The sequence below is a fragment of the Jaculus jaculus genome, chromosome 17 (assembly GCF_020740685.1).
Source record: "Jaculus jaculus isolate mJacJac1 chromosome 17, mJacJac1.mat.Y.cur, whole genome shotgun sequence".
NCBI classification, from domain to species: domain Eukaryota; kingdom Metazoa; phylum Chordata; class Mammalia; order Rodentia; family Dipodidae; genus Jaculus; species Jaculus jaculus.
In genome coordinates, this window is record NC_059118.1 from 54,866,322 (window position 1) to 54,892,684 (window position 26,363).

The 26,363-nt window shown below is 44.0% G+C and overlaps 1 protein-coding gene across 5 annotated transcripts in view; it reads right to left on the reverse strand.

Annotated features, from left to right (window-relative positions):
* Positions 1 to 26,363, reverse strand: part of Jarid2 (jumonji and AT-rich interaction domain containing 2) — a 289,580-nt gene that overhangs the window by 109,620 nt on the left and 153,597 nt on the right. Inside the window, exon 1 of one of the 5 annotated variants that reach the window (XM_045136483.1) lies at positions 6,215 to 6,362. The exons of the other annotated variants lie outside the window; for them this stretch is intronic. Within the exon in view, the coding sequence (XP_044992418.1) occupies positions 6,215 to 6,281 (67 nt within the window). The 5' untranslated portion in view covers positions 6,282 to 6,362. Of the gene's footprint in view, positions 1 to 6,214; positions 6,363 to 26,363 lie in introns of those variants that run through there. 5 annotated transcript variants of the gene reach the window in all.

Genomic DNA, 26,363 nt, shown 5'->3' on the forward strand with positions numbered 1-26,363 from the left:
TTCCTCACATAGCCACTCCCCATAAAAAGCCCAGACCTGAGTCTCAAGGTGGGCTTCTCAACCCCTCTTGTCTCCTTGGGTGAGAGCTTCCTTCCTTCTCTTCCGTTCTAAGCTTAAGCCCCCTTATGTTCGTCCTCCTAAAGCTTTAAGACCTAACAAAAATCTTTCTAAACCTTACCCTCTGGTCCGCAAATTTCATTCTTCAAATTCATAGGACAAGGATTCGGAAATACCCCAAAATTATCGATGCATTGGTGTACAAGGAACCTAAAATTCCTATATCGCTGAGATGACAAATTTATTCCTGTCCTTCCAGGAAAACCATGTCAGTAAATATAGTTCACAGTGAAGGGTAGTGAATACTCCACGTTGAGCTTACATAATTCTACTGGCATTCCTAGTGATGAAAAGTTGTGATTTATGTCTTGAAGGCTACTATTGTGAGTGCTTTTATGGAAGGAAAGAGGTCTGCCTACAAACTTGTCACAAGGTTACAAGAATCAGATGCTAGGGTAGGTGTAGCCTCCAAAATATTGTAAGCTGGGGAGGGAGGAGTGTGTATCTTAAAGCCTAAATGAAAAAAGCCCTCCCACCCTCAACCAGTGACTGTCTAAGGACAAATGCAGAGAAACTACCTGAGGAAACCTGAGGATTTTATTTGCTTTTTAGAAGTTTATTTACTTATTTATTTGAGAAAGAAAGAGGCAGAGAGAAACAGAGAGAGAGAATGGACGTGCCAGGGCCTCCACCCACTGCAAACGAACTCCAGACGCATGTGCCCCCTTGTGCATCTGGCTTACATGGGTCCTGAAGAATCAAACTGGGATCCTTTGGGCTTTGCAGGCAAACAGCCTTAACCACTAAGCCATCTCCCCAGCCCGATTTTATTTACTTTTTTTTTTTTTTTTTTTTGGTTTCTCGGGGTAGGGTCTCACTCTAGCCCAGGCTGACCTGGAATTCACTATGGAATCTCAGGATGGCCTCGAATTCACAGAGATCCTCCTACCTCTGCCTCCCAAGTGCTGGGATTAAAGACGTGCGCCACCACGCCCGGCTTACTTTTTAAAAATAATTTTATTTTTTATTTGTAAGAAGAGAGACAGAGAGAATGGGTGTGCCAGGGAATCCAGCCACTGAAAATGTACTTCAGATGCATGCAACACTTTTGCCCATCTGGCTTTACGTGGGTACTGGATGAAGGAGCTCAGGTCACTAGACTTTGCAGGTAAGCACCTTCATCACTAAACCATCTCTCTAGCCCTACCTAGGGATTTTATTATGCAGTCAATGTGAGGCAAGGGGATGAAGCTACTCTGATCTCAAGGCAAGACTGAGCCACTCTAGAAATAATAAAAGGGACTCAGCCTGCCCTGGCCCTCACTAGCCTTCCAAGTTTTGCCCATTCCAATGGCGCATCGACAATGACCTGAACTTGAATAGGCATCCCTGGGTTGGTGCTTGAATCAGACTCAGAAAGCAGAACCCAGGCACAAGAAATCAATTGCTAGCCGTGCAATTTCTTCCAAGCTTTAAGAAGGGGCAGAATAGATTTTGTTCTGTACATGACCAACTTCTTCAATGTGAGCATTCTCATCCTGCATAAAAATAACTCAGAAAAACTCACACTGATTTTAGATCCCCTAGCCTGTATGGTTGGATAAACTAGAGCTTTCTTCCCCAACCCCATTTCCTTTCTCATGTCTCCACAGTGCTGGCTATCTTATTTCATTCCTGATGTTTTAGACCAATGCATACAGTCTCTGCCTGATCTAGGAGAGCCACCTCAGCAAAATGGAATGTGATGCCATGGGGCAGAACAGCCATTATGGACATTAGAGAAGCTGATATGAGTTGCTTTGCTTCTCTTGAAAGCACAGTCCTGCCACCAATGTTGTCAATTATTTTCAGTCAAGGAGAAATAATGAAACAGCATTCACTCCTTCTCACACTCAACCCATTTTTCATTTTTTCAAAACCTCTCCCTCAGCTAACACAAAACCTTTGTTGGGAAGAAGAGGTTAAACAGAGGAAAATGAATGGCCCAAAGAGCCAGCCTCCTCACATTAGCATCTGTTCTCCTCCATTAATATTCAGTAGGTTGAACTTAAATTAAACCATGTCTATTGTCTTTTACAAAAGCAGTAAATATGAGCTGAAAATTCCAAATCACTCTAGTAAAGACAGCTCAGAGACGGAGCCAGCAACCTTAGCTACAACATACTATCAGCTGATAGGCACAACATGGCATAGCCTGGACATGGTTTGGCCACAACACAGCACCCAGAGAACCCCTCCAAGAAATCAAATACAACAAAGCACTGCCACCAAGGGTTCTGCAAAACTCAGGAGCTATTCGTCTCACCACCCAAATTAGCAACAAATGAAAAGATTTGCCGCTCAAGGGAATGCAACACAACAGCGTCTGCATGAGGAACAGTGGCAGAGGAGAGCAAAATGAATTGCTGGGGAGACTAGGGAGCGATGTCCAAGACCCCCCCTGTGCCTTCACATGAAAAGGGGCAGCAAAGTGAATCACAACTTAGGCCAAAGATGCCTTCAGCTAAGGAAGTTTGAAGCAGTTGATAAAACTGTAGGTTTCAAAACACAAACGTATGGACACAGGTAATTCTTTCCACACAGCTGCAAAAAGAACTAGATCTTGCAATACTTCGAGTTTCATAGTGTTTTAGACAAAGAAGTTGTTAGTGACCTCCCACCACCTGCACAAACACAACGAGATACAAAACCAACATGTCCATTTCACAAAGCACTGCCCAAAGAAGGGTTAAAAAGAAGGGGAGAGGAGGAGGACTTTGAGGGCTGCAGTGCTCTTCAAACATCTGGAGCACACCAAACTTATCAGCATATTAGGGATCAATGTTTTTAGCTGTGTTGCATAAGGCATGCACAAAAGGTGATTCTGTGCTAGGGGCCATCCGCTGGCCGGCCGCCCTGTCAGTGTGAGACAAGGTATCACATTACATATTAAACAGACAGCATCCAAGGAGAAGGAGAGCTTTCATTTTCAGCAGCAATTTATCTCTGTGTGTGCGTGCACACGCATGCGTTTCTGCACACTTGAGTTGGGAGGAAAATTATGAAAGCAGCCGTCTTGGTTGAGGCAAGACCCTCTCTGAGGTAATCAGAATGCGCGGTTTGCCGCCATTACTAGAGAAATAAAACCTACATGCCCTCAGACTTTGAAAGGAAGCTGGATTGTCTGCTTTCACACAATGCAGACACTCTGATGCCGGGCCAGCTTCCCAGGGCCAGTGTGAATGTTGTTATGATATTAACCCCCCGAGTGCACACGTGCAGGTCAGCAGTGACACCTTCAACAAAGCCAGGGCCCCAGGGCCGGGGTAAGCAGGGCAGAAAAGCCTGTAATGCCCAGCCCAACCCAGGCTTGCCCGGCCACTGGCATGCTTACAACATATCCACACACTGGTGTGGTTGAGCACAAACGATGGTCATGAGGCAGGATGCAAGTGACACACTTATGGCCAACCAGACACAAATAAAAATGGCTTCATACATCGGATTATGGAAAATATCTTTCTCTCTCATGAGAGCTAACTGGGGCTCCCCTTTGTCTACTCTCCAATCAGCTAAGGGAATTTCCCATTCCAGTCAAGAAATGTCATCAAAAATTCCTTCCCACCCATGGCTTCTAAAGCAAGAGGTAGAGGGATAAAACAGGTTTTTATTCATTTGTACTGTGCTTCCAACATATATAGAAATATATGTATACATACATACATATATATACACATACACGCATATTAATGTCAATTACTTTTTAATCCCAATGATCTATAAGAATTCTTTGCCCATCACCAATCTCGACCCTGATGGACATAGTCCTCGAAAACCTATCCCTCCTTTGTTAGATGTGAGGCTATCAACCCAACATTGTGAACATCATTAATATAAAAACACTGGGCCCCGGGAAAAAAGGAAAGAAGATGACGAGAAGCCCTGTTTTCAGAACCAAACAAGGTGTTTAGGGCCCTGAGCTCACAAGCATTTCCTCAAGTGAGTCCAAGAGAAAAGGCCCAGCAGACATTTCAGAATAGGGTGGGAAAGGGTGTGCAGGTCATCCTTTGCTCCCAAGTGGGTTCTAGTCTGGCTAACACCTGGATGAACCGACACCCTTCCTATGCCCTAACAAGGAGAAGCTTGCTCATAAAGAGACCCCAACACCAAAATAACAATAAAGAAAATTAATCACTTAGTTCCCAATAGGAAGGAGCCCTGATCTTCAGGAAAGATTTCTGAACCTGCCGAGGAGCTATGTAGCCTCATACCAACACATCCACAAATACCCTCTGCACTTCTCATTTTGGCACAGGTCCCTTACTTCTTTGGATCAAGGCTCAGGCTCCCTTACATTCTTTCCTCTCTCGCTCATTCTTCATGCTTATCATGGCTTTCATGAGAATGCATCCAGTGTCTTCAGCACTCAAGACTGAAGTGTAAGCACATCTACAATGTCTACTTTGACTTGCCCTTGGTCAGCAGCTCCACTGCCCTAGGTTGTCGCTCTTCCAGGCCCATGTGTCATCCCAACACCCATTTAAATTGCACATAGCACATGCCTAGCAAGCAACCACCCAGTATGGATCCTTGGGTCTCCACACAGAAGGCCAGTACTGACCACCTGAGGTCAAAAGCTTTCTCTACATTCAGAAGCAAAATCCATAAAAGGCCACACCGGGCTTGGGCTACAGAACAATGGCATCTTTGCAGAGTGAAGGCTCTCAGGAGTCACATGAAGGCAGGTAAGTAAGCCCAGCAGCAGGTTCTGAGATTTTTTTTTGTTTGTTTGAAACTACATTGAAACCAGTGTGTTGAAAGCCTTCATTTCATTTATCATGGACTTAGGATCTTCAGCAAGGCTTTCCATATGAACATACCATGTCCACAGATAACTAATGATATTCTATAAGCAACTATAATGTGTGCTTATGTCTTTAAAGCTTCATTATCATTTTCTTTACCCCTCAAAAATAGATAGCAAATGAAACAAGCTCTCCAACTGTACTAAAGCTCTCCCAAAGGCAAGCAATTCTGGCTTTAACGCCATCAACAAATGCCATGTACTGAACTATTTGCATACTAGTCTATGATGAAACCTGGTGAGAACTCCACATCATCTACACTGGTCAGGATGGGGTATCAGCTGCAACACGAAAATCCCTCTGAATGCTCTGATATACCTAAGACACACAAGCTCCACGTTATGTTTTGCCTGTAATATGACTAGGATATCCCCACCACCACCTGCTTATTACCTCACTTCCATATAAACAAATCAACTACCCTTCAGGTGCTTAGATTAAGAGAATCTTCTCTATTCAGAGTCCAAACAAAACAAAATCTACTGATATCAAACAAATTCAGTAAGGCCTACTTCCTCGAGAGCAAGTCTCTCCAACACTGGAATTCAGTGGAAAGCAGTGCAGAAGGCAGGGCACAGGAATGTGCTCCTGGATCTGCAATTCACTGGTGGTGTTCAGCAGACACCTTACTGGCACATGTTAATGCACACATGCACTGATGCAGAGAATGAGGGAAAAGAATAAAGGGCGTCTGGGTCTAATCCAGAAACACTTGAGCATGGGGCCTTTATTTACATGCCTCAGTTTCCTCCACCTTTCAAAGGAAGAAAGCAGAGAAAGGAAAGGTTGAAGAAGCGAAAACCAAATATGCTATTTATCAAGGAAACCAGAAGAAGGGCAAGTACAAGCTAATTCACTTTAATCAAGCATCTATTTTTAAATTATGGAAAATGATCACATCAATTGGTAGTAAAATAAAGGGATCAGCTATTGCTTGGTAGCATTTGATCCCCAGAGAAATATTTATATTCATACAAGTCTAGTTAAAACTGCAGATTTGGATAAAATGGTCAACAGAGCTTAATGCTTTAAAGAACGACATTAATTCTCTCTTGTAAATTTCCACAGTACTTTAGCACGAGCCACCATTGCCCTTAGGGAGGATATCAAATCTAAAAGAATATTAATACTAAGCAAATCGAAACACTTTTTATATACCCCTCACACATATACACAGCACCTTGCCATCCGTAATGGATTTAATCAGTACCCCAGCAGGGAAACCCACAAAGGCCTATTTCCCCAACAAAAGCCATACCAGTCTGAAAGGAATCTCGAGCTATGTGGTTTTTATTTTATTTATAGGAACAGACCTTCTATCCCAGGTTCCTCAAGATAAGCCACCAAAAACTGCACCTGACAGACCCGTGGAGCAGCCATCCTCAGAGCCGAATCATTGCAGAGACAGGGAAGAAGAGGACGGAGGAAGGGAGGAAGAAGAGCGCAGTGAGGCAGGCTCCGGAGCACTTGTCAACAATCCTCCCCTGTACGTAATAAGCGAGCGGCAGTGCAGACTCCGCGCGGCAATAGGACGGCCAAACAGCAACGGGGCCCAGGGGGAGGGGAGTCAGCCAGGAGAGGAGGTTATTTATGTGCCTGGGAGGAATCGAACACTGAGGAGGAGGGAGGCTCGGGCTGGCTTTTTTCTTAATTCCTGGTTTTACCATTCTGATAAATTAAAACGAGAAAAAGCAAGCTACTAGCTTTTCATTCTGCCATTTCCTCAACCTGCAGTGCAGACAATCGGAATTACAGAATTTCTGACGTGTGGGGGAGGGGGTACCTTGACGGGGGCACTGACAGTTTAATTGTTCAGACTTTTGTGTCCACAGTCTGGCCTGTCAGACGGTGCTCTGACCCCCCCCCCATCTTACACACGTATATGTGTGTGCACGCACATACACACGCACACTCACCCCAAAGACAGCGGGATCCAGGGCACAGTTTCAATGGCATCCCTTTTTAATATCATAATCTGTGTCATTCAGCACTTGCCTTTTATTTATTTTTATTTGTTTTTTTGGCTGGGAAAGCTGGGCAGCTCTCCAGACAGACTGCAGAAATCTCCCTCCACATGCTCCTCCTCCTCCAGCTGCCCTCCCCCTTCCTGCAATTCCAGCCACCACAGGGCTTCATTACTTATGAAGTGACCGCATGGGCAGGCATGAGCCACCCCTCCCCCAGCCCTGCACAGGCCCCTCCCCACAGCACATAAATTGATCTAATCTAATCAAATAGAAGCTGTTTTCCCTCATTGTTTCTTGAAAATCTTTTACAAAACAGGCTCTGTGGCCTGGCAGCTGCTGAGAGGGGTGAAGAAGGCAGGCGTCCAACTGGCCTCCAGTAACTGGAGTGCATGTCTCTTTTTTGATTTTTAAAGTCAATTCCTTTGAAGCTTTTGAACTTCATCTGGCATGATGATGTGCAAAACACATGCTCAGCACTACCCACATGCTTCTCTTTATGCCCTTCTAGGGGAAGGAAAAGATGCAGACTAAGACCTGAGAGCCCCACAGGGACACCGAGCACTCTCCTCCAAGATTTATTCCAGGGACTCAGGAACCCCCATCCTAATATTTTGGCCTTATTGTTTCATCTCATGTGTCCCTTCCAGATAGCAATAATACTTCACACATGCTAACTTAAACCTCACAAAACACTGAAGGCAGATGTGAACTCTCCTGAGGTGCAATGTCAATTGGCTAGCAGTTACCAGGGGATAGCAAGTAACCATCTCTTTAGATGATGACAGCAAATGTAAGTATGGAAAGGGAGGTGATGTGCTTCTCTAAAGCAGACTTGATACCTACACTTTGGGCGTGCGGGGGGGGGGGGGGGAGAGGATAGAGTCACAGCAGGAGGGCAACAGAGACGTAAGGAAGTGGGTCATCCACATTCCTCACAGAACTGCCCAGCCATCATCCCATCCTTGCCTAACAATGCCCCAGGTCTAGGTTTTTTGCCTCTTATCTCTCAGGTCACCTGGTCACTGTTCTGGTCTCACACCTTAGCTATTTCCCTTCCTCACCTTCCCCCAACTAAAGAACTCTACATGGCCCACGCTCTGTAATCTCCAAGTTGACTGTGCTCTGCTCTTGAGAGCCAGTCCTGGCAGCTCGTGTTTTTCCTGAATAAAAGCTTCCATCTATGCCTCAGAGAGGTCTCTGTGGTCTTGTTCACTCCTGAAACTTGCAGGGAGAATTCTTTATTTGTCTTTTTTTTACAAGTTCCATAATTATAAACAAAATCCATAGTAATTCCCTAGTCCCTCCCCCAACTTTCTCCTTCGCAATTCCACTCTCCATCATACCCTTCCCCCCTCTAGAGTGGTTTCTCTTATTTTGATGTCATCTTTCCTCCTATTAAGATGGTCTGTGTAGTTGTGTCAGGCACTGTGAGGTCATGGATATCCAGGCAACTTTGTGTCTGGAAAAGTGCTTTGTAAGGAGACCTACCCTTTCTTTCTTTCTTTCTTTCTTTCTTTCTTTCTTTCTTTCTTTCTTTCTTTCTTTATTTTTTTTTTAAATTTTTATTAACATTTTCCATGATTATAAAAAAAATCCCATGGTAATTCCCTCCCTCCCCACCCCCACACTTTCCCCTTTGAAATTACATTCTCCATCATATTACATTTTTTTAAGTTGTGTCTTGATCTAGTCCAGGCTGACCTGGAATTCACTAGGTAGCTTCAAGGTGGCCTCGGACTGACACCCAGCTGAAATCCACACTTTTAAATGAGAATTAGATAGGACATTAGAGAAACACTGAACACAGGATGAAAAAGCTGTGGCTGCTGGACGTCCATGCATGCCTTTAATCAGAGCACTCGGGAGGCTGAGGTAGCAGGATCGCTGTGAGGTCGAGGACGGCCTGGGCTATAGTAAGACCCTGCCTCAGAAAAGGAAAAAGGGCTGTGGCTTAGGCTACTTTGGTTTTGACAAAAATCTCACAGACAAGAAGCCATTCAAGAATCCTGTGGTGCTTGGGCCAGATGCATGCAACACACTGGTATAGCCCCAGGTCACAATTCCCCAAGTAATGTGGAAGGATTTTCTGCAAACTTCCCCAGCAATGGTCCAGACAGCACTCTCCAGGGCACAATGTTCTTGCAACCCTGAGCAAGCGACTGGCACGTGTCCCACTGCAGCACAAGTCAAACAGTCAATAAAGGACATTTAGAGGATTTCTTCTTTTTCCTTTCCCAGGATGTACCTTGGCTTATTCAGAAATGAGAAGTATACAAAACAGAACTTTGGGAAAGGACAGATATATTGAAGGGTACTAAGTCTGGGGAAAGGACAGTGAGAAACTAAAAACTTGCAATGTATACGGCCAGCCAGACATGATGTCAGACTCATACATGGATACCAGTTCCCTTAACATCTCCAGCTTTGACAGTCACTGCATGCACCCTTCCCAAAGACCAAAAAAAATGGGAACTAGATTCAGTTGAGAAATAGCACTATTCATACTTAAAAATGGAGAGGGCGAGGGAAGAATGCAATTTGTCTCTTTCCAGTTTTACATAATGAAGGTACCATTATCTCAATTTCAATAATAAAATAGCCTGGGCCTTGGTAGGGGAGGAAGAGGATAAGAACCTCAAGCTAGGAGGATGGCTCAGCAGTAAAAGACACCTGCTTCCCTAAGTTGATTCTCCAGGACCCACATAAAGCCAAATACACAAAGTAGCACACATATCTTGAATTCATTTACAGCAGCCAGAGACCCTGGAGTGATTAACACTCTTATCTATCTATCCCTCCCCTTCCCTTCCTCCCCCTCTCTCCCTCCTCCCTTTGCAAATAAATATACAATTTTAATACTTTATTTATTTGAGAAAGAAGGAGTTATATAGAAAGAGAGGGCGCATAAAAATGGGCACACTAGGGCAAATGCCTTAACAGCTCAGTCATTTTACCAGCCCCACAATGTTTTCTTTAAAAAAATAGGTTCACAAGGGGGCTGGAGAGATGGCTGAGATATCTTGCCTACAAAGCCCAAGAATCCCGGTTCAACTCTCCAGGACCCATGTAAGCCGGATCCAGATGCACAAGGGGGTGCATGCATCTGGAGTTCGTTAGCAGTGGCTGGAAGCAGGCACTGTCATGCCCATTTTCTCCCTCCCTCCCTCTCCCTCTCTGTATCTCTCTCTCTCTCCCAAATGAATAAATAAAATATGTTTTAAAAAATGTTTACAAAAGCACTCAGGAGGCAGAAGTAGAAGGATCAGTGTGAATTCTAAGCCACTCTAAGACTACATAGTGAATTCCAGGTAAACCTGAGCTACAGTGAGACCCTACCTCGAAAAAAAATGTTTGCATGAAGACCTTGTGTCACTCAACACACCAAAGAACAAGGCACTGCACTCAAAATAACCACTTCTGCAGGGGTCAGGGTTTTGGAAAGGACCTGAATCCTAAGTACCTCCATGCAGCCAAACAGGTACATGGCTGCCTTCCACCTAATTATCACCTACGGCCCAGGACACCAGAGGACATATTTTACCTCTTCTATGATGAATAGAGCATCTCCACCTAGTCTACAACCATCTCATTACCCTAAATTGGGCAAGCTCCAGCAAACCCTCTAAGTGCATTTAGCATCTGAAAAAGTACAGAAGCAGGGCACGGTTGTATGTCTTACTCAACTTTCAATAGCTAATCCTGGCCTTTAACAAACTTATTGTCTAAAAAGCATAAGACCTTATTTAGTTCACATATCAAATCGGAAAAGTTAGCCCTGCTAGGTAGAGTGGTTTACAGTGGTAATTATAACATCTGGAGGCTGAGACAGAAGTCCAATTTGGGCTACACAATGAGTTCCAAGCTACCATGAGCCACACTCGAAGAACTTTTTCAAAAACAAAACAGGAGCTGGAGAGATGGCTTAGTGGTTAAGACGTTTTCCTGCAAAGCTAAAGGACACAGGTTCAATTCCCCAAGGACCCACATAAGGCAGGTGCACAAGGTGGAGCACACCTCTGGAGTTTGCAGCTGCTACAGGCCCTGACACACTCATATTCATTCATTCATTCATTCTCTCTGCTTCACTCTCAAATAAATGAGTACCAGTAAAATACAAAAATAACTAAATAAAACAAAGCCTCATCCCATATTAAGGACTGGGAGATCCTTTGAAAGGCAAAGGTGTACCCATTAATACAACAGCACATGTTTGCTAGGTGGATAAATAACTGTTCTCTGATTGGATTTCATCCCGCTTCCATAGGAGGGAATTCATGCCTGATACTGAAAACCTACTCAAAAACCTATGGCTGGGAAGGTCATAAGACCTAGGAGGGAAGCTATTACTGAAATTGACTAAATGGATATATTAAGCCCACCAAACTGACCTCTCCAATGCTTACACCCATATGTTAATGCTTTCAATTTTGGTTAGAGAAACTTCTCTTTTCAGATGGCTGTGCCCACTGGGGAGTCTCAAAACTAAAGTGCTGAGAAGTGGCAGGTGAGTGTTCACTACTAATGACACATCTCTATTCTCCACCCAAGGCTCAGGGACCATCACAAAAGAAGACAAAAAAAGAATGTTCAGAGCCAAAGGACTGGGAGGAGTGCTTCAGAACATTGTTTACAAGATACAAAGTGGCAGCAGAACAAAATGACCGCAGTCGCTGTGGCACTTACCTACACAAGGCTTGTATAACATGAGGGGGAAAAGTGGGAGGGGGAGGGTATTACCATGGGATACTTTTTATAACCATAGAAAATGTTAATAAAAATTGAGAGGAAAAAAAAAGAAAAAAAAAACAGTACAAGGAACAATTGTAAAGAAGGAGGGATTCAGTGGAAACAGGAAAGGGGACCACAGAAGGTCCAAAAAAGGAGTAGGATCAGGATACATTGTGTGGATGTATTGAAGTTGCCAATGAAGTATATGTTTGTTTTAATTGTTTGGGGGGGGGGGGGGGAGAGAATATGAATGGGCGTGGCAGGGCCTCTAGCCACTGCAAACAAACTCCGACACATGTGCCCCCTTGTACATCTGGCTTACATGGGTCCTGGGGAATAGAACCAGGGTAGGCTTCGCAGGCAAACACACTCTCAAATAATAAATTAATTATATTAAATTAAGTGTATTTTTTCAAGGTGAAGGCAACCCTTAAAGTAACTGTAGCACATCAACAAGGTCTTCTTTTAGAGTTAGGGTCTTGATCTGGCCCAGAATAACTTGGAATTCACTATATAATCTCAGGGTGACCTCAAACAAAAGGTGATCCTCCTTCCTCTGCCTCCCGAGTGCTGCGATTAAAAGCATGCACCAACAAACTAGATCTTCAAATTTTCCTGAATTTCTTGCTACCTATACAAGAATGCATAACCAAGTGACATCTTAACATGAGTTCTGTGTATAATTAAGTTACTTCAAAAGTAATCATAATGAGGGGATATTGTGTTCTGCAAGCTAGTCTCATATAATAACTACAGAGCTGGGCATGGAGGCAGAGGTAGAAGGATCGTCACAAGTTTGAGGCCACCCTGATAGGACATAGTGAATTCCAAGTGAGCCTGAGCTACAATGAGACCCTACCTCAAAAAAACAAAAGAAAGCACTACAGAATTTTAATGACCAGACTGATTTAGCCATGTTATGATAACTGCTCATCATATCCATTAATTGCACATTTATGAATCCCACCAGCCACAGAGTTAAAATATTTGGGAACAAGTGACTAAGTAAAGGAAAGGTGGGGGGAGGGCTAATCAAAATCTAAGAGGATATAAATAAATTATATGGAAAGCTACTGTTTTGGACAATGGAATACTCAGAAGCCAAAGATTGTAGCTAGAAAACTTACAGTGCCAGAGATGGGATATTTTCCAGTGAGTTGTTGGCCAGGGAGGTCCCTGATGCCTCCAAAACATTAGAGGCCATTGCCGAGGCACTTGGTTTCCCACCAGGAATAGATGGTAAGACCCTATTGCTGAAGACTCCATATACTTGGGCTGCAAGGCCACTGAGAAATCCTGCTGGAACTGAGCTGATAACCTCCTCCATGTAGACCAGCTGACAGAAAGCTAGAAGAAGCCATTCTGCATGCAGTTCAATGGGAGAAAGAGAAATCACCAGTGAAGATACTCAACAGTGGACACTGCAAGCCTTATATTTTGCCAGCCAGGCCAAATGAGCCAACGGGTGCAATAGTGGCACATCTGTTATGGGGGAAACCAACTGCCCTCTAATTGGACTAGAGGTCTGCTCCATGGGAGGGAATACATCCCTGATACTGAAAACTTAAAACAAGGGTAGTCATGAGCCCTAGGGGTGTACTGTCTGCTGCTGTCTGGCTAAATGTATATACTATGCTCATCAAACTGCCCAGTAAGCACTTCTCTTAATGTTCATACCCTTATATTAATGCTACTCTCACTTTTGGAAGGGAAATCTTCTCTTTTCAGATGGCAGTCATCTTGGGATGACTCAGAAGGCATCACGGTGCTGGAAAGAAGTGACAGGAGTGCTCAGTACTGCAACATCTCTATCACATCTTCCAAGGCTCAGAGTCTATTGTGGAAGAGGTAGCAGAAAGAAAGTAAGAACCAAAGGAAGGGTAGGACTCCTTACAACATGCTCCCCACAGACACAAAATGACCTGGTTATCCGTGACCTCACAGTGCCTGACACTACCTACACAAAACCATCATAATAGGAGGAAAAGATTATGACATCAAAAATAAAAGACAGACTGATTGAAATGGGGAGGGGACATGGTAGAGAATGGAGTTTCAAAGGGGAAAGTGGCGGGGGGGGGGGATTACCGTGGGATATTTTTTATAATCATGGAAGTTGTTAATAAAAATTTGAAAAACTAAAATAAAATAAAAAAGAATGTATCCAGGGGCTGGAGAGCTTGCTCAGTGGTGTTTGGCTTCAAAGCCTAACAACCCAGATTCAATTCCACAGTATCCATGTAAGGCCAGATGCACAAAGTGGGACACACAATCTGGAGTTTGTTTGAAGTGGCTGAAGGCCCTAGTATGCCCATTCTCTCCTCTCCCCTCCTCTTCTTTCTATCTATCTATCAATCTCTCTCTCTCTCAGCTTGGTTTTTCAAGGTAGAGTTTCACTGTGTCCCGGCTGACCAGGAATTCACTACGGAGTCTCAGGGTGGCCTCAAACCCATGGCAATCCTCCTACCTCTGCCTTCTGAGTCCTGGGATTAAAGGTGTACACCACCATGCCCGGCTTCAAAACACATTTATTTTATTTATTTGAAGCAGGTAGAGAATGGGCACACCAGGGCCTTCAGCCACTGCAAATGGGCTTCAGCATGTGCGCCCCCTTGTGTGCATGTGCAACATTATACGCTTCCATCACTGTGCTTCTGGCTTACATGGGACCTAGAGATTCAAACATGAGTTCTTAGGCTTCACAGGCAAGCGCCTCAGCCGCTAACCTTTCTCTCCAGACCCCAGTAAAAATAGTTTTTAAAACAGTATGTGGGCTGGAGAGATGGCTTAGCGGTTAGGCACTTGCCTACAAACACTAAGGATCCAGGTTCGATTCTCCAGTTCTCATGTAAGCAAGATACACAAGGTGGCTCATGCACCTGGAGTTCATTTACAGTGGCTAGAGGCCCCAGTGTAACTATTCTCAATCTGCCTCTTTCTCTGTCTCTCAAATAAATAAAATAATTTGCATTCCTTAAAAAAAAAAAATGTGTCCAGGGTGCTGAGATAGCTCAGCAGTTAAGGTGCTTGCCTGCAAAGCCTAACAACTTAGGTGAAATTCCCCAATACCCATATAGAGCCAGATTAACAAAATGGTGCATGCATCTGAAGTTCATTTGCAGTGGCTAGAGTTCCTGACATGTCCATTCTCCAACATATTCTCCCCCTCCCCTTGCAAATAAATTAATTTTTAAAAATAACTGGACATGATGACACCTGCCTTTAATCCCAGCACTCAGGAGGTAGAGGTAGGAGGATCACTGGGTGTTCAAGTGCCACCCTGATACTACATAGTGAATTCTAGGTCAGCCTGGGGATAGAGTGAGACCCTACATTGAAAAATCTAGTGTCTGTACTGAACATGCGACTGTTTTCTTAACTTTCTAAATAGGGCAGTATAGCTATGTGTATCACATTTACATTGTATTAAGAAGTATTACTAATCTATACTTCATTTACAGTATAGAAAACCTGCATAGGTTTTTACTATTTTGTTTTGCTCTGTTTTGTAGAGACAGGATTTCACCTTGTTGTCCAGGCTGAATTTAACTCACTATTCTGCCTTACCTCCTCAGTAGCTAGAACTGCAGGTACAAGCCACCATGCTATACTATACACAGTGATGGATGGAACTTTCTACTGAAACAGATTGTGGAAGGATGGCTACATTCTAATGATGTTCTGTGGCCAGATTTCACATCCTATCACCTGGGCAGTGGTAAGAGCCAATGCAGAAAAGTGATCTACAGTGCTAATATCTGACTTCCAAAAATATAATTACTAAAGTGTGGGCACTCTATGACAGTTGCACAATAATAAGTATTGCTTATTAGAATTTTTATTTAACTAAAAGTTAATATATTGGCCCTATACCAAGCAAAATTAGGTACACACACAATCTACCTTGGACTCCTTCCAAGAGGGTTTGATAATTCCTGAGCTATGCAATGTGTGGCTGGCCTGATGGCCAATGTGACTTCAGGGCCACAGCATACAATTATAAAATAATACCAATAATTATAAGAACTCAGTAGAGTGATCATGTTGGGTGACAAATTAGTTAAACTCACTTGGTTGTTAATGCCAATGAAACAATGCTACAATTAAACTAGGGCATTCAAATTAAAAAGCTATCAGCAAAAGATAACACTCAGCAAGAATTTCTTTTAATTAAAAAAAATAAAAAGTTTCCTTCGTAAAGATTTTTGCACTAAGAACCCTGATGGGTCACAGAACACACAGCACAATCAGACCGACCACGGGCTTCCAATCTTGGTTCCACTGACTGTGTGAATTTAGGACAGATCACAAAAGCACTGTGCCTTGGTTTTTTTCTAAACAAAAGGATGATGCTGGTGGTTAGGGTGGGAGTAACTATACAAGAGCTTATGCTACCTTGTAAAGTCTTTATAAGGCTATTTATATGCTTTATTCATGAACCTCTGTAGTGACAATTTATTCAGAATTTATGTTGCTTCTTAGTCACTACATTAAGTGTATTTGAAAATGGCTCAATCAGCCATAACAGCTTAAAGGCAATGATCATCAGTCTTGAGAATATCTTGATCATGTGACTCAAAGGTACAAAGTGAAGTTCGGCCTGAAACACAGTAATGAACATAAAAATTTGGGCTGCTAAAGAAAAGGCTGATCACGTCTTTACTTAACTGCTATCTTCATACATAGCGAGTGTAGTTTGAAACTAGTATTTCAAAAGTGTTAACTTGGTAATGGACACCAGCAGCTCAGTGTCAAACCTCAACAGTCTCACTATAGATATTAACACTAATGACTTATATGAATGTGTGTACCAGAGCCTGTAGCCACTGCAAACAAACTCCATATGCTTGCACCACCTTGTGCATCTGGCTTTACATGGGTACTAGGGAATTGGACCAGGTCCTTGGGCTTTGCAGGCAAGGCACCACTGAGCCATCTCTCCAGCCCCCTTTGCAAAGACTTCAAGAAAGTCATAATTATTTTGCTGCATTTTTTTCTATTGGGGGAGGAGGAACAAGAGAGAGAAGGAAGAACTGCCCTGTGTCAGCTTCCTGGGCCGTGAGTCACATGGACACCGAGTTAAGTGATAAGGACACTGCTGATCTCTTAGTCTCTGCCACCTTTGTACCCTCTTCTGGGTTGTTCTTTCCACTCCCTTGGCTTAGCAAGGCCCATTCGCAGTGGCTAGCCACTAGCGCCTATCTTTCACAGCAAAAACAACCCATAGAAAACAATGTTTGCCTAGTTGTCATGTGAATTAATAAAGATTTAGTTTTCCTCATCTTAATAACCTTCTAAATTCAGCACCAAGCCTACACAAAATAATTTATGTAAAACAAATCCTGTGGAAAAACTGTCAATTTTAAGATCTTGTGATCCAGAAATGCTTTGATGAAGAGGCCCCATTCCATGAGTCTCTCAAACATGCCAACACCCTGTAGTTTCTCAACTTAAGGGAGGAATACCTCACAAAATTTAAAATAAATCATGACTCTACACTGACAAAGTTAAGGATTTCAGAGCTCTAACTTTAGAAAGTCATGTCAGGTGCAAGAAATGTCAGGTGAAATAACACTTTAAAAAAACTTAACATGGTGCTTTTGTTTGTTCATATGGGAGATGATTCCTTCTGTACTTAAAATTGCTCTGTCTTCCTTAAAGTAGATGCATAGTAGATATATCAGTAGATACTTAGTGAAGTAATCCTGGCCCAAAAAGGCAAACGTCACATATGCTCTCTCTCATATGTGGATCCTAGCTATAAATGAGTGGACTCTACGTGAGTAGAAAGAAAACCTAGTAGCAGAGGCCAGTAAGCTAGAAAGGAGATATAAAACGAATAGAAAGGGAAGGAGGGGGGGCTTAATAGGATGGTATTGTATATATGTAAGTAGAAGAACAGATTAATGGGAGTGAAAAGCCCTAAGTGAGGTCAGGGAAAGAGATCAAGTAAAGGAAAGGTGGAGGGAGGGCCAATCAAAATCTAAAAGGACATAAATAAGTCATATGGAAACCTGCTTTTGGGGACAATGGAACACTCAGGAGCCACAGACTGTTACTAGAAAACTTTCAGTGCCAGGGATGGGATACCTTCCAGTGAGTTGTTAACCAGGGAGGTCCCTGATGCCTCCATAATATTACAGGCCATTGCAGAGGCCCTTGGTTTCCTACCAGGAATAGCTGGTAAGGCCCTACTGTTGAGGACTCCACATACATGGGCTACAAAGTCACTGAGAAATTCTGCTGGAATTGAGCTGCAAAACCTCCTCCATGTAGACCAGCTGACAGAAAGATGGAAAAAGACACACTGCATGCAATTGAATGGAAGAGAGAAAAATCACCAGTGAAGATACCCAACAGTAGACACTACAAGCCTTTTATTTGGCCAGCCAGGCCAAATGAGCCAACGGGTGCAATAGTGGCACATCTGCTATAGGGAAAACCAGCCACCCTCTTATTTTGACTAGACGCCCGCTACATCCCTGATACTGAAAACCTACAATAGGGTAGTCATGATCCCTAGGGATGTAATGATTACGGGTGTCTGGCTCACCAAACTGCCTGGGAAGCGCTTCTCTTAATGTTCATACCCATGTGTTAATGCTATTCTCACTTTTGGTTAGAGGACCTTCTCTTTTCACATGGCAGTGACCTTGGGATGACTCAGAAGGCACCATGGTGCTGAGAAGAAGTGATAGAGGAGGGTTCAGCAGTGAAATATCTGTATCACATCTTTCAAGGTTCAGGGTCCATTGCGGAAGAGGTGGTGGAAAGAATGTAAGAGCTAAAGGAAGGGTAGGACTCCTTACAATGTGCTCCTCCAGACACAAAATGGCCTGGATATCCATGTCCTCACAGTGCCTGACACTACCTACACAAGACCATCATAATAAGAGGAAAAGATCATGACATCAAAATAAAGAGAGACTGACAGAGAGGGGGAGGGATATGATGGAGAGTGGAGTTTCAAAGTAGAAAGTGGGCGGAGGGAGGAAATTACCTTGGGTATTGATTACAATTATGGAAGTTGTCAATAAAAAAAATTGTTCTTTTGTTCGTTGGTTTGGGAGATAATTTCTTCTGCTTTTAAAATTGCTCTGCCTTCCTTAAAGTAGATGCATAGTAAATACATTTTCAATCCTCAAAGTTAAACTCATATCTAAAGTGTTCAGATAAAAGTCACCATTACTTGGGCTGGAGAGATCACTTAGTGGTTAAGGCATTTGCCTGCAAAGCGAAAGGACCTTGGTTTGATTCCCAGTACCCACATAAGCCAGATGTACAAGGTGTCACCTACATCTGGAGTTTGTTTGCAGTAGCTGGAAGGCCTGGCATGCCCATTCTCTCTCTCGCTCCCTCCCCTCAATTAAATAAATAGTCGTCACCAGTACTGGGCTGGAGAGATGGCTTAGCACTTAAGGTACTTATCTTTAAAGCCAAAGGACCCAGATTCGATTCCTCAGGACCCACATAAGCCAGATACACAGGCAACACATGTGTCTGGAGTTAGTTTGCAGCGGCTGGAGGCCTTGGCACATCCATTGTCTCACTTCCTCCCTCCCTCCCCCTTTCTATCACAAATAAATCAAAATAATTTTTTGAAAGTGACAATTACTGAGGCTGGAGATGTGGTTCAGTGGTTAAAGATGCTTGTCTGCAAAGCCTGCCAGTCTGGGTTTCATTCCCCAATACCCACATAAGGCCAAATGCACAAAGTGGCACATTTCCCTGGAGTTTGTTTGCAGTGGCAAGAGGCTCTGGCATCCCATTTCTCCCCTTCCTCTACCATTACAAATAAAATTTAAAAGTTAAAAAAAAAAAATCACAATTACCTGAGCAAGGTGGAGCATGCCTTTAATTCCAGCACTCAAGAGGCACAGGTAGGAGGAGCTCTATGAGTTCAAGGCCACCCTAAGAATACAGAGTGAATTCCAGGTCAGCCTAAGCTAGAGTAAGACCCTACCTTGAAAAAAAAAAAGTCACAATTAGCTACTATTATGTTTTTAAAAGTAAATCCCTGCCAGGGATGGCAGTGCATGCCTTTACTCCCATCACTTGGGAGGCAGAGGTAGGAGGATCACCGTGAGTTGAAGGCCACCCTGAACTAGAGTGAGATCCTACCTAGAAAAACAAAACAACAATAAAAAAGGTAAATTTCTTAACCCCTGCCTCCAGTGTTTGAACACTACCACCTGGTGGTACTGTTTGGAAAGGTGGTGGAACTTTTAGGAGGTGGGGCCTAGTGAGTGATGAGGGGGCGCCATTTATAGACTATAGCCTCATCCCCTACTTCCTATTCACACACAGGTGAGGAGTGCCTGCAGCAAGTTCCCACTATCATGGAACTCACTACCATCGAACTGACCCTCAAAGGGAAGCTGTAAGAAATCTCCCTGAAGGTATTTTTGTTTGGGATCTGGTCACAGCAGCAAGAAAAGTAACTGATACACCCCAACATTCTTTTTCTTTTATTAGGAAGTGAAATAACCCAAGACCCAATAGGCCAGCAACCACTATTAAAAAGTTTCCTGTACTCCAGAGACTGGCAGAAAAAGAGCTGCCCATAGCCAGGCATGGTGACGCACACCTTTGATCCCAGCACTCAGGAGACAGAGGTAGGAGGATCACTGTGAGTTCAAGGGCAGCCTAAGACTCCATAGTGAATTCCAGGTCAGCCGGGGCTAGAGTGAGACCCTACCTCAAAAAAAAAAAAAAAAAAAGAAGAAGAAGAAGAAGAAGAAGAAGAAGAAGAAGAAAAGAAAAAGAGCTGCCAAATCAATTCTGTATGCTCACTTATACTGTCCTCTCCAGCAGTGATCTTAACAATTTTCAGAAATTTTGGAAGTTTACATAATTAAAATGAAATCAAGCTGGGCATGGTGGCACACACCTTTAATCCCAGCACTCAGCAGGCAGAGGTAGGAACATCATGAGTTCAAGGCCACCCTGAGACTACATAGTCAATTCCAGGTCAGCCTGAGCTAGAGCAAGGTTGTACCTTGAAAAACAAAAACAAACAGAAATGGTTTTAGAAGCCACCATGATATGTCCTGAAAGTAAAGAGAGGCCTCGTAAGTTGCAACACGTGACCATTCATGGACAAAGAACCACCTGAATTCATGCACAGCAATACTCACGTTCTGCTACATGCAATTTCCAGGTATACAGATGTCCAATGTACATGGGCGGGAGGGGGGGTTGTCAAGATGTGCCTTCACACACTTTACAAGAGGGACAGTAGCCAACTAAGGGACATTTGTTTCAGAATGAGCTCCCATACATTAGGGCACATTCCACAAAAACACAAATGTTTTCTGGTCCTGACCAAACACCACTACTGAAGCTCCAAAAGGGGAAAAAAAAGAACAGAGCCTTTAGGAAGCCAGTGAGCTGGGCTGAGAGATGGCATAGTGGTTACGGCAAACTGCCGACAAAGCATAAGAACCCATGTTCGAGCCCCTGATCCCACATAAGCCAGAAATGCAAGGTGACGATTGCAGTGGCCTAGACATCCTGGTGTGCCAACACTCACTCACTCTCTCCCAAACTCACTCATGCTCGTTCTCTCTCTCTCTCTCTCCCTCCCTCCCTCACTCTCTCTCTCTCTCATTTAAAAGGGGGGGGGGCTGGAGAGATAGCTTAGCAGTTAAGGTGCTTGTCTGCAAAGCCAAAGGACCTCAGTTCAATTCCCCAGTACACATGTAATGCACAAGATGGTGCCCTGGCGTGCCCATTCTCTCCCCACCCCCTTTCTCCTCTGTATCTCTCTCTCTCCTCTGTCTCAAATAAATAAATAAAATATTTGAATGAAAGAGGGAGGGAGGGAGGGAATGTCACTGGGCTGGAGATGTGGCTCAGTGCAGAGTCTCTAGCATGTACAAAGTGCTAAATTCATCCCCAGCACCATATAAACCCTGATGTGGCAACACATATGTCTATAATCCCAGCACTCAGGAAGTGCAGGCAGGAGGATCAAGGGTTCAAGACCAGCCTTGGTTATATATGAGACCTTGTTTCAAACTGAAAAGGAGTCACTCTGCTAAAACCAAACTGAATGTTTTACATAAGCAGAAAGCCTATGAAGGGATGTTTGCTCAGAGACACAAGTCGTGTATCTAAAACTCAAGAAAATAAATAATAAATATATAATTTTAAAAAATTATTGAGGTAGGGTTTCACTGTAGCCCAGGCTGACCTGGAATTCACTATCGAGTCTCAGGGTGGCCTCGAACACACAGCAATCCTCCTACCTCTGCCTCTTGAGTGCTGGGATTAAAAGCGTGTGCCACCATGCCTTAAAACTCCAGAAAAATTTGAGAAAGCACATAAAGCTAAGAAAATTTTAGATTTAAACCAGGTGTGGTGGTGCATGCCTTTAATCCCAGCACTGGAGAGGCAGAAGTAGGAGGACCGCAGGGAATTCAAGGCCACCCTGAGACTACATAGTGAATTCCAGGTCAGCCCGGGCTACAGTGAGACCCTACTTCAAAATAAAAAAAAAGAAGAGTTTCAGATTTTGCAGGATGTCAGGTTTTCTAACCAATCAAGTTTAACCAGTAAGGTCTCTGTAAATATCCCAGGCTCCCCAAGAATGAGAAATCTGAAGATACTTTCAGTCACAAGTATTTCTAAAGGGGATACTCAGCCATACTCAGTTGCTAGTACAAAAAGAAGTAAGATCCAATGTCAGTGTTTGTTCTAACAGCAAATTTGATGCATGCAACCTTGTTTGTAATGGCTCATTTCCAGGAGTTCTGGTTTAATGTGACTAGACTGATTGCAATGGTGAATGGTTACACAGCATATAGCTTCTTTCACTTCTAAAAATCTGTTGAAAACAGGTTCTAAGACTTCTTCTCCTTGCTCTTAATGTACAGTTTCACCTGGATCTAATCTTTTCCACAGGCCTCTGCCTGCCTCAGGCCTTTCTACACCTGCCACAGCTCAGCCCTCAAGAGTGCACTGTGTACTGGTGGGAAGACCCCCCAGTTCACTCCCTAATGCTCGCGCAGGAGCTGCTGGGGAAAACCAGAGCTGCTTGGGTCACAGCTGCAGCTCTTAGTCCTCTATCAAGAACCTCAGGAGCGTGAGACAAACTCCAGCATGATTCATAAGAGTTCTGCTTTGTGCACTTCCATGCTTTTCTGGGCAGTAACTGGTCATGAACAGCCATCCCCCTCAATCCTAATTACCCACTAATGTTTACTTTCAGGTACGTACTAAAGGCTTCAAAAGAATTATCTTATTAATCTTGAGACTACCACCTCCGACAGAAAAATTATTGCCTCACTTACAAACAGAGAAAAAAAAATGAACAGGGGCCAAGAAAATGGTGCTGCCTTAGCAGCCGGTTGTGGCTTACCTCGCCTAGCCTGACTGGCAGCAAGCAGATGCCAGGCTCTAGGGCTGTACTCGCAGCCTCTGCGGCCTAGGCTGACAGCTTCAGTGAGCCTGCCTTGGTTTAGAGTACATTCAGACAGGATGGCGCAGTGTGGCTTCCGAACCCTCACACAGGGCATCTGGACCCCCTTCAAACCACAATTCCAGCAGGCAACCAGTAGACAGTGATGAACTTCACTGATTTGCATGGAGGAGCCAAGAAGTGGGAATCATCAGCAGACTCCCATCCACTACCAAGAGCAGCCACTTGATGGCAGCCTTAACCTAGTCCCTCGTAATCTCACACTGGGGAGACCATGGATGGGCAACAGCACCAGATGTGGGCTGCACAATGTGGAAAGGGCATTTCTGTGTATGCAGAAGAGGGGAGAGGAGAAGAGAGTGGATAGAGGTGATGCCAGCCTTGTCCCTTACACCCTGCCCATCTTCACACATTTCTCTGGGAAGGTGGCTGCAGGCTGAAGTTCTTCCATAGATTAAATAGGAAAGACAGGAACATCTCAGGCACCATGGTGGGGGCCACAGGAGTTTCCCATGTGAAGGGAATTGAAGGCTCAAGTCACAGGTGGTGCAATAATCAACAGTGAGAGAGGCTCCCTCAGACAGACAGACAGACAGACAGACAGACAGACAGACACACACACACACACACACACACACACACACACACACGTGCGCATCCAACAAAAGTCAACCAGCCTCATGGGAAGATGAACAACTTGTTGAATGAAATGCCCCAGCACTTTCACTGTTTAAAACAGAATAACGGGGGCCAGAGAGATGGCTTAGCACTTAAGGCACAAGCCTGAAAAGATAAAGGACCCAGATATGACTCTCCAGGCATTTAGAGTTCATTTGCAGAGGCTAGAGGCCTTGGTGCACCCATTCTATCTGAACCCCTCTCTTTCTTTCTCCCTCTCATTGTCAACACATAAACACACACACACACACACACACACACACACACACACACACACACACACACAAAATATTTAAAAAGAAAATGAAGAAACAATGGGAAGCTAGACAGTGGTGCAGGACAATGACCCCACTGCTTGGGAAGCAGAGACAGGAGGACCATTCACAAGCTCGAGGCCAGCTAGAAGACTTTATTTCAAAAATATCAAAAAACATATAGGCACTTGGGGGTAAAGGGTCTCCAGAGTATGCCTGCTGTTTTGTTTTGGTGTTTTTAGGAATATACTATAAATAGTACTCACTACTTATTTCTGTTTTCAGTGGCAAGAAGGTGGGCCAAAGGGCTCGCTTACACATCAAAAGGGAAGAAAGAAGAGACATGGTTATATCATAAAACCACCCTTTGTGGATAATAAGCTCCCCTCCCCACCCCCCAGAATGCACAGGCTTCCGCCTACCAATACAAGAGCTTCCTCTCGGATTCTCCGTTTATAAAGAGGATTCAGGCAGAGTATACAGTTTGCCAAAATTCTCCTCAGAGGGATTCAGAAAGTGCCAGCTGAGAGCCTTCCAGCTCACCCTTTAAACCAGAACACTTTCCAAGTGAGCAAATGGGAAAGGAGGTCCTTTTCAAATAACACTGGAAGCAAAATGGTCTGAAGGTAAGCATGTCTGGAAAGCCGCTGAGAAAGAGCTATGCGACACAGTCAAACCCTCCCCATGCCTCCCGAGTACTAGTGTGGAACCGCAGTGTTACGCCCACAGTACGCTGTCATTTCCTAGATTCTAGGTATGCTGGAGATGGTAAGCACGCATTCATTCTACAGGCCAAGTACACTCGCTCCTCTGGGAGAGGATGGACAGGGTGGGGAGGATGCACAGCTGGGGATGGAATCCAGGGTCTTGCATATTCTAGGAGAGCAATCTACCACTGAGCTAGCCAACCAGCCCACCAAGCAAACCCTTATTTTAGTTTGAAATAAGGTCTCACTGAGAAACCCAGGTAGGCCTTGAACATAAGAGCCTCCTGCCTCAGAACCCTTTGCCCTCCCATCTCATAGCTGGGATTACAGGAATGTACTACCATACCCACTTAAGATTCAACTAATTTACCGGGCATGGTGGTACATGCTTTTAATACCAGCACTTGGGAGGATCAACGTGAGTTTGAGGCCATCCTGAGACTACATAGTGAATTTCAGGTCAGCCGGAGCCAGAGTGAGACCCTACCTCAAAAAACCAAACACACACACACACACACACACACACACACACACACACACACACTCAACTTACTTATTTTATTTTGGTTTTTTCAAGGTAGGGTCTCTCTCTAGCCCAGGCTGGCCTCAAACTCAGTGGCTTTCTCAGTGGATCCTCCTACCTCTGTCTCCTGAGTGTGTGCCACCACATCTGGTAAATTCAACCAATCATAACAATAACAGAACTAATAAATTAATGAATGATTCCAAAGTAGAGACATTTAGCTCCCTCCCAAGAGCCAAATCAGCAATAAGACCCACAGCATGGTTTATGTATCAACAGTGTCGTCAGAAAACAGTGCAGAGGAGCTGGAGGCCCTGATGCACACATTTTCTCTCTCTCAAATAAATAAATTAAACCAGTGCAGAAAAAAGAGCCTAAAGTTCCCAGCATGTCAATGGAAACACGGGTCCATCTTAGATTTACCCTCGCTGCTGGGCTGACACAGGTAACCACTCTCTCAGACAAACAGGGCAAGGCATATGAAGCAGCTCGTGCTTCTCTCGTCCTCTGCCCAGCTACCTTGAATAAGGAGCTGAACATGTTAATGATCCCTGAGAAAGAAACTGTGAGGAGGCTAAATCTGAGCGTGGGCAAAAGCATGGGTCGAGTACAAAGGAAGCCAGAAGACAGGTGAGATTTGGCAGCAGGTAAGATTAAGAAATGCTATAAATTAGGTGATTTATCGGCTATAATGCAATTTCCCAAAACTGTATCTAGCAATCACTCTGCTGGCTTTATAGATATGCCATAAAGAACTCCAAACACTTAACGTGGCTCAAGCACTAACAAGGTATTTCCAAAAGTTCAGTAAAGGTCTGCTGAATTTGAGGGCGGTAGGACCTCAGAAATTCACAAGCACAGCAACACTGCAGGAGTACATGGAGAACCTGATAGTAATTAAAGCTCCAGCAATGTACTTATCGCAGAGTTCAAATCATGAAATGGATCAGGCATAAAAAACACATGAGCCTCTCTTTCTCTGGTGGGTGACATTATCACTTTATAAGAATGAACACAGATAAGCAAATTCTATTCGAGCTAGCCACCTTTGGGTGAATGAAAGCCTGCTTGGTGATCCCACAGGGACTTTGCCCTTTTTATATGCACTGGTAGAAATGGAAGGGAGACACTTCTCATTGAGCTTCCAATATTCCAGTTAGGGTGGGCAGGAATCACTGCAACC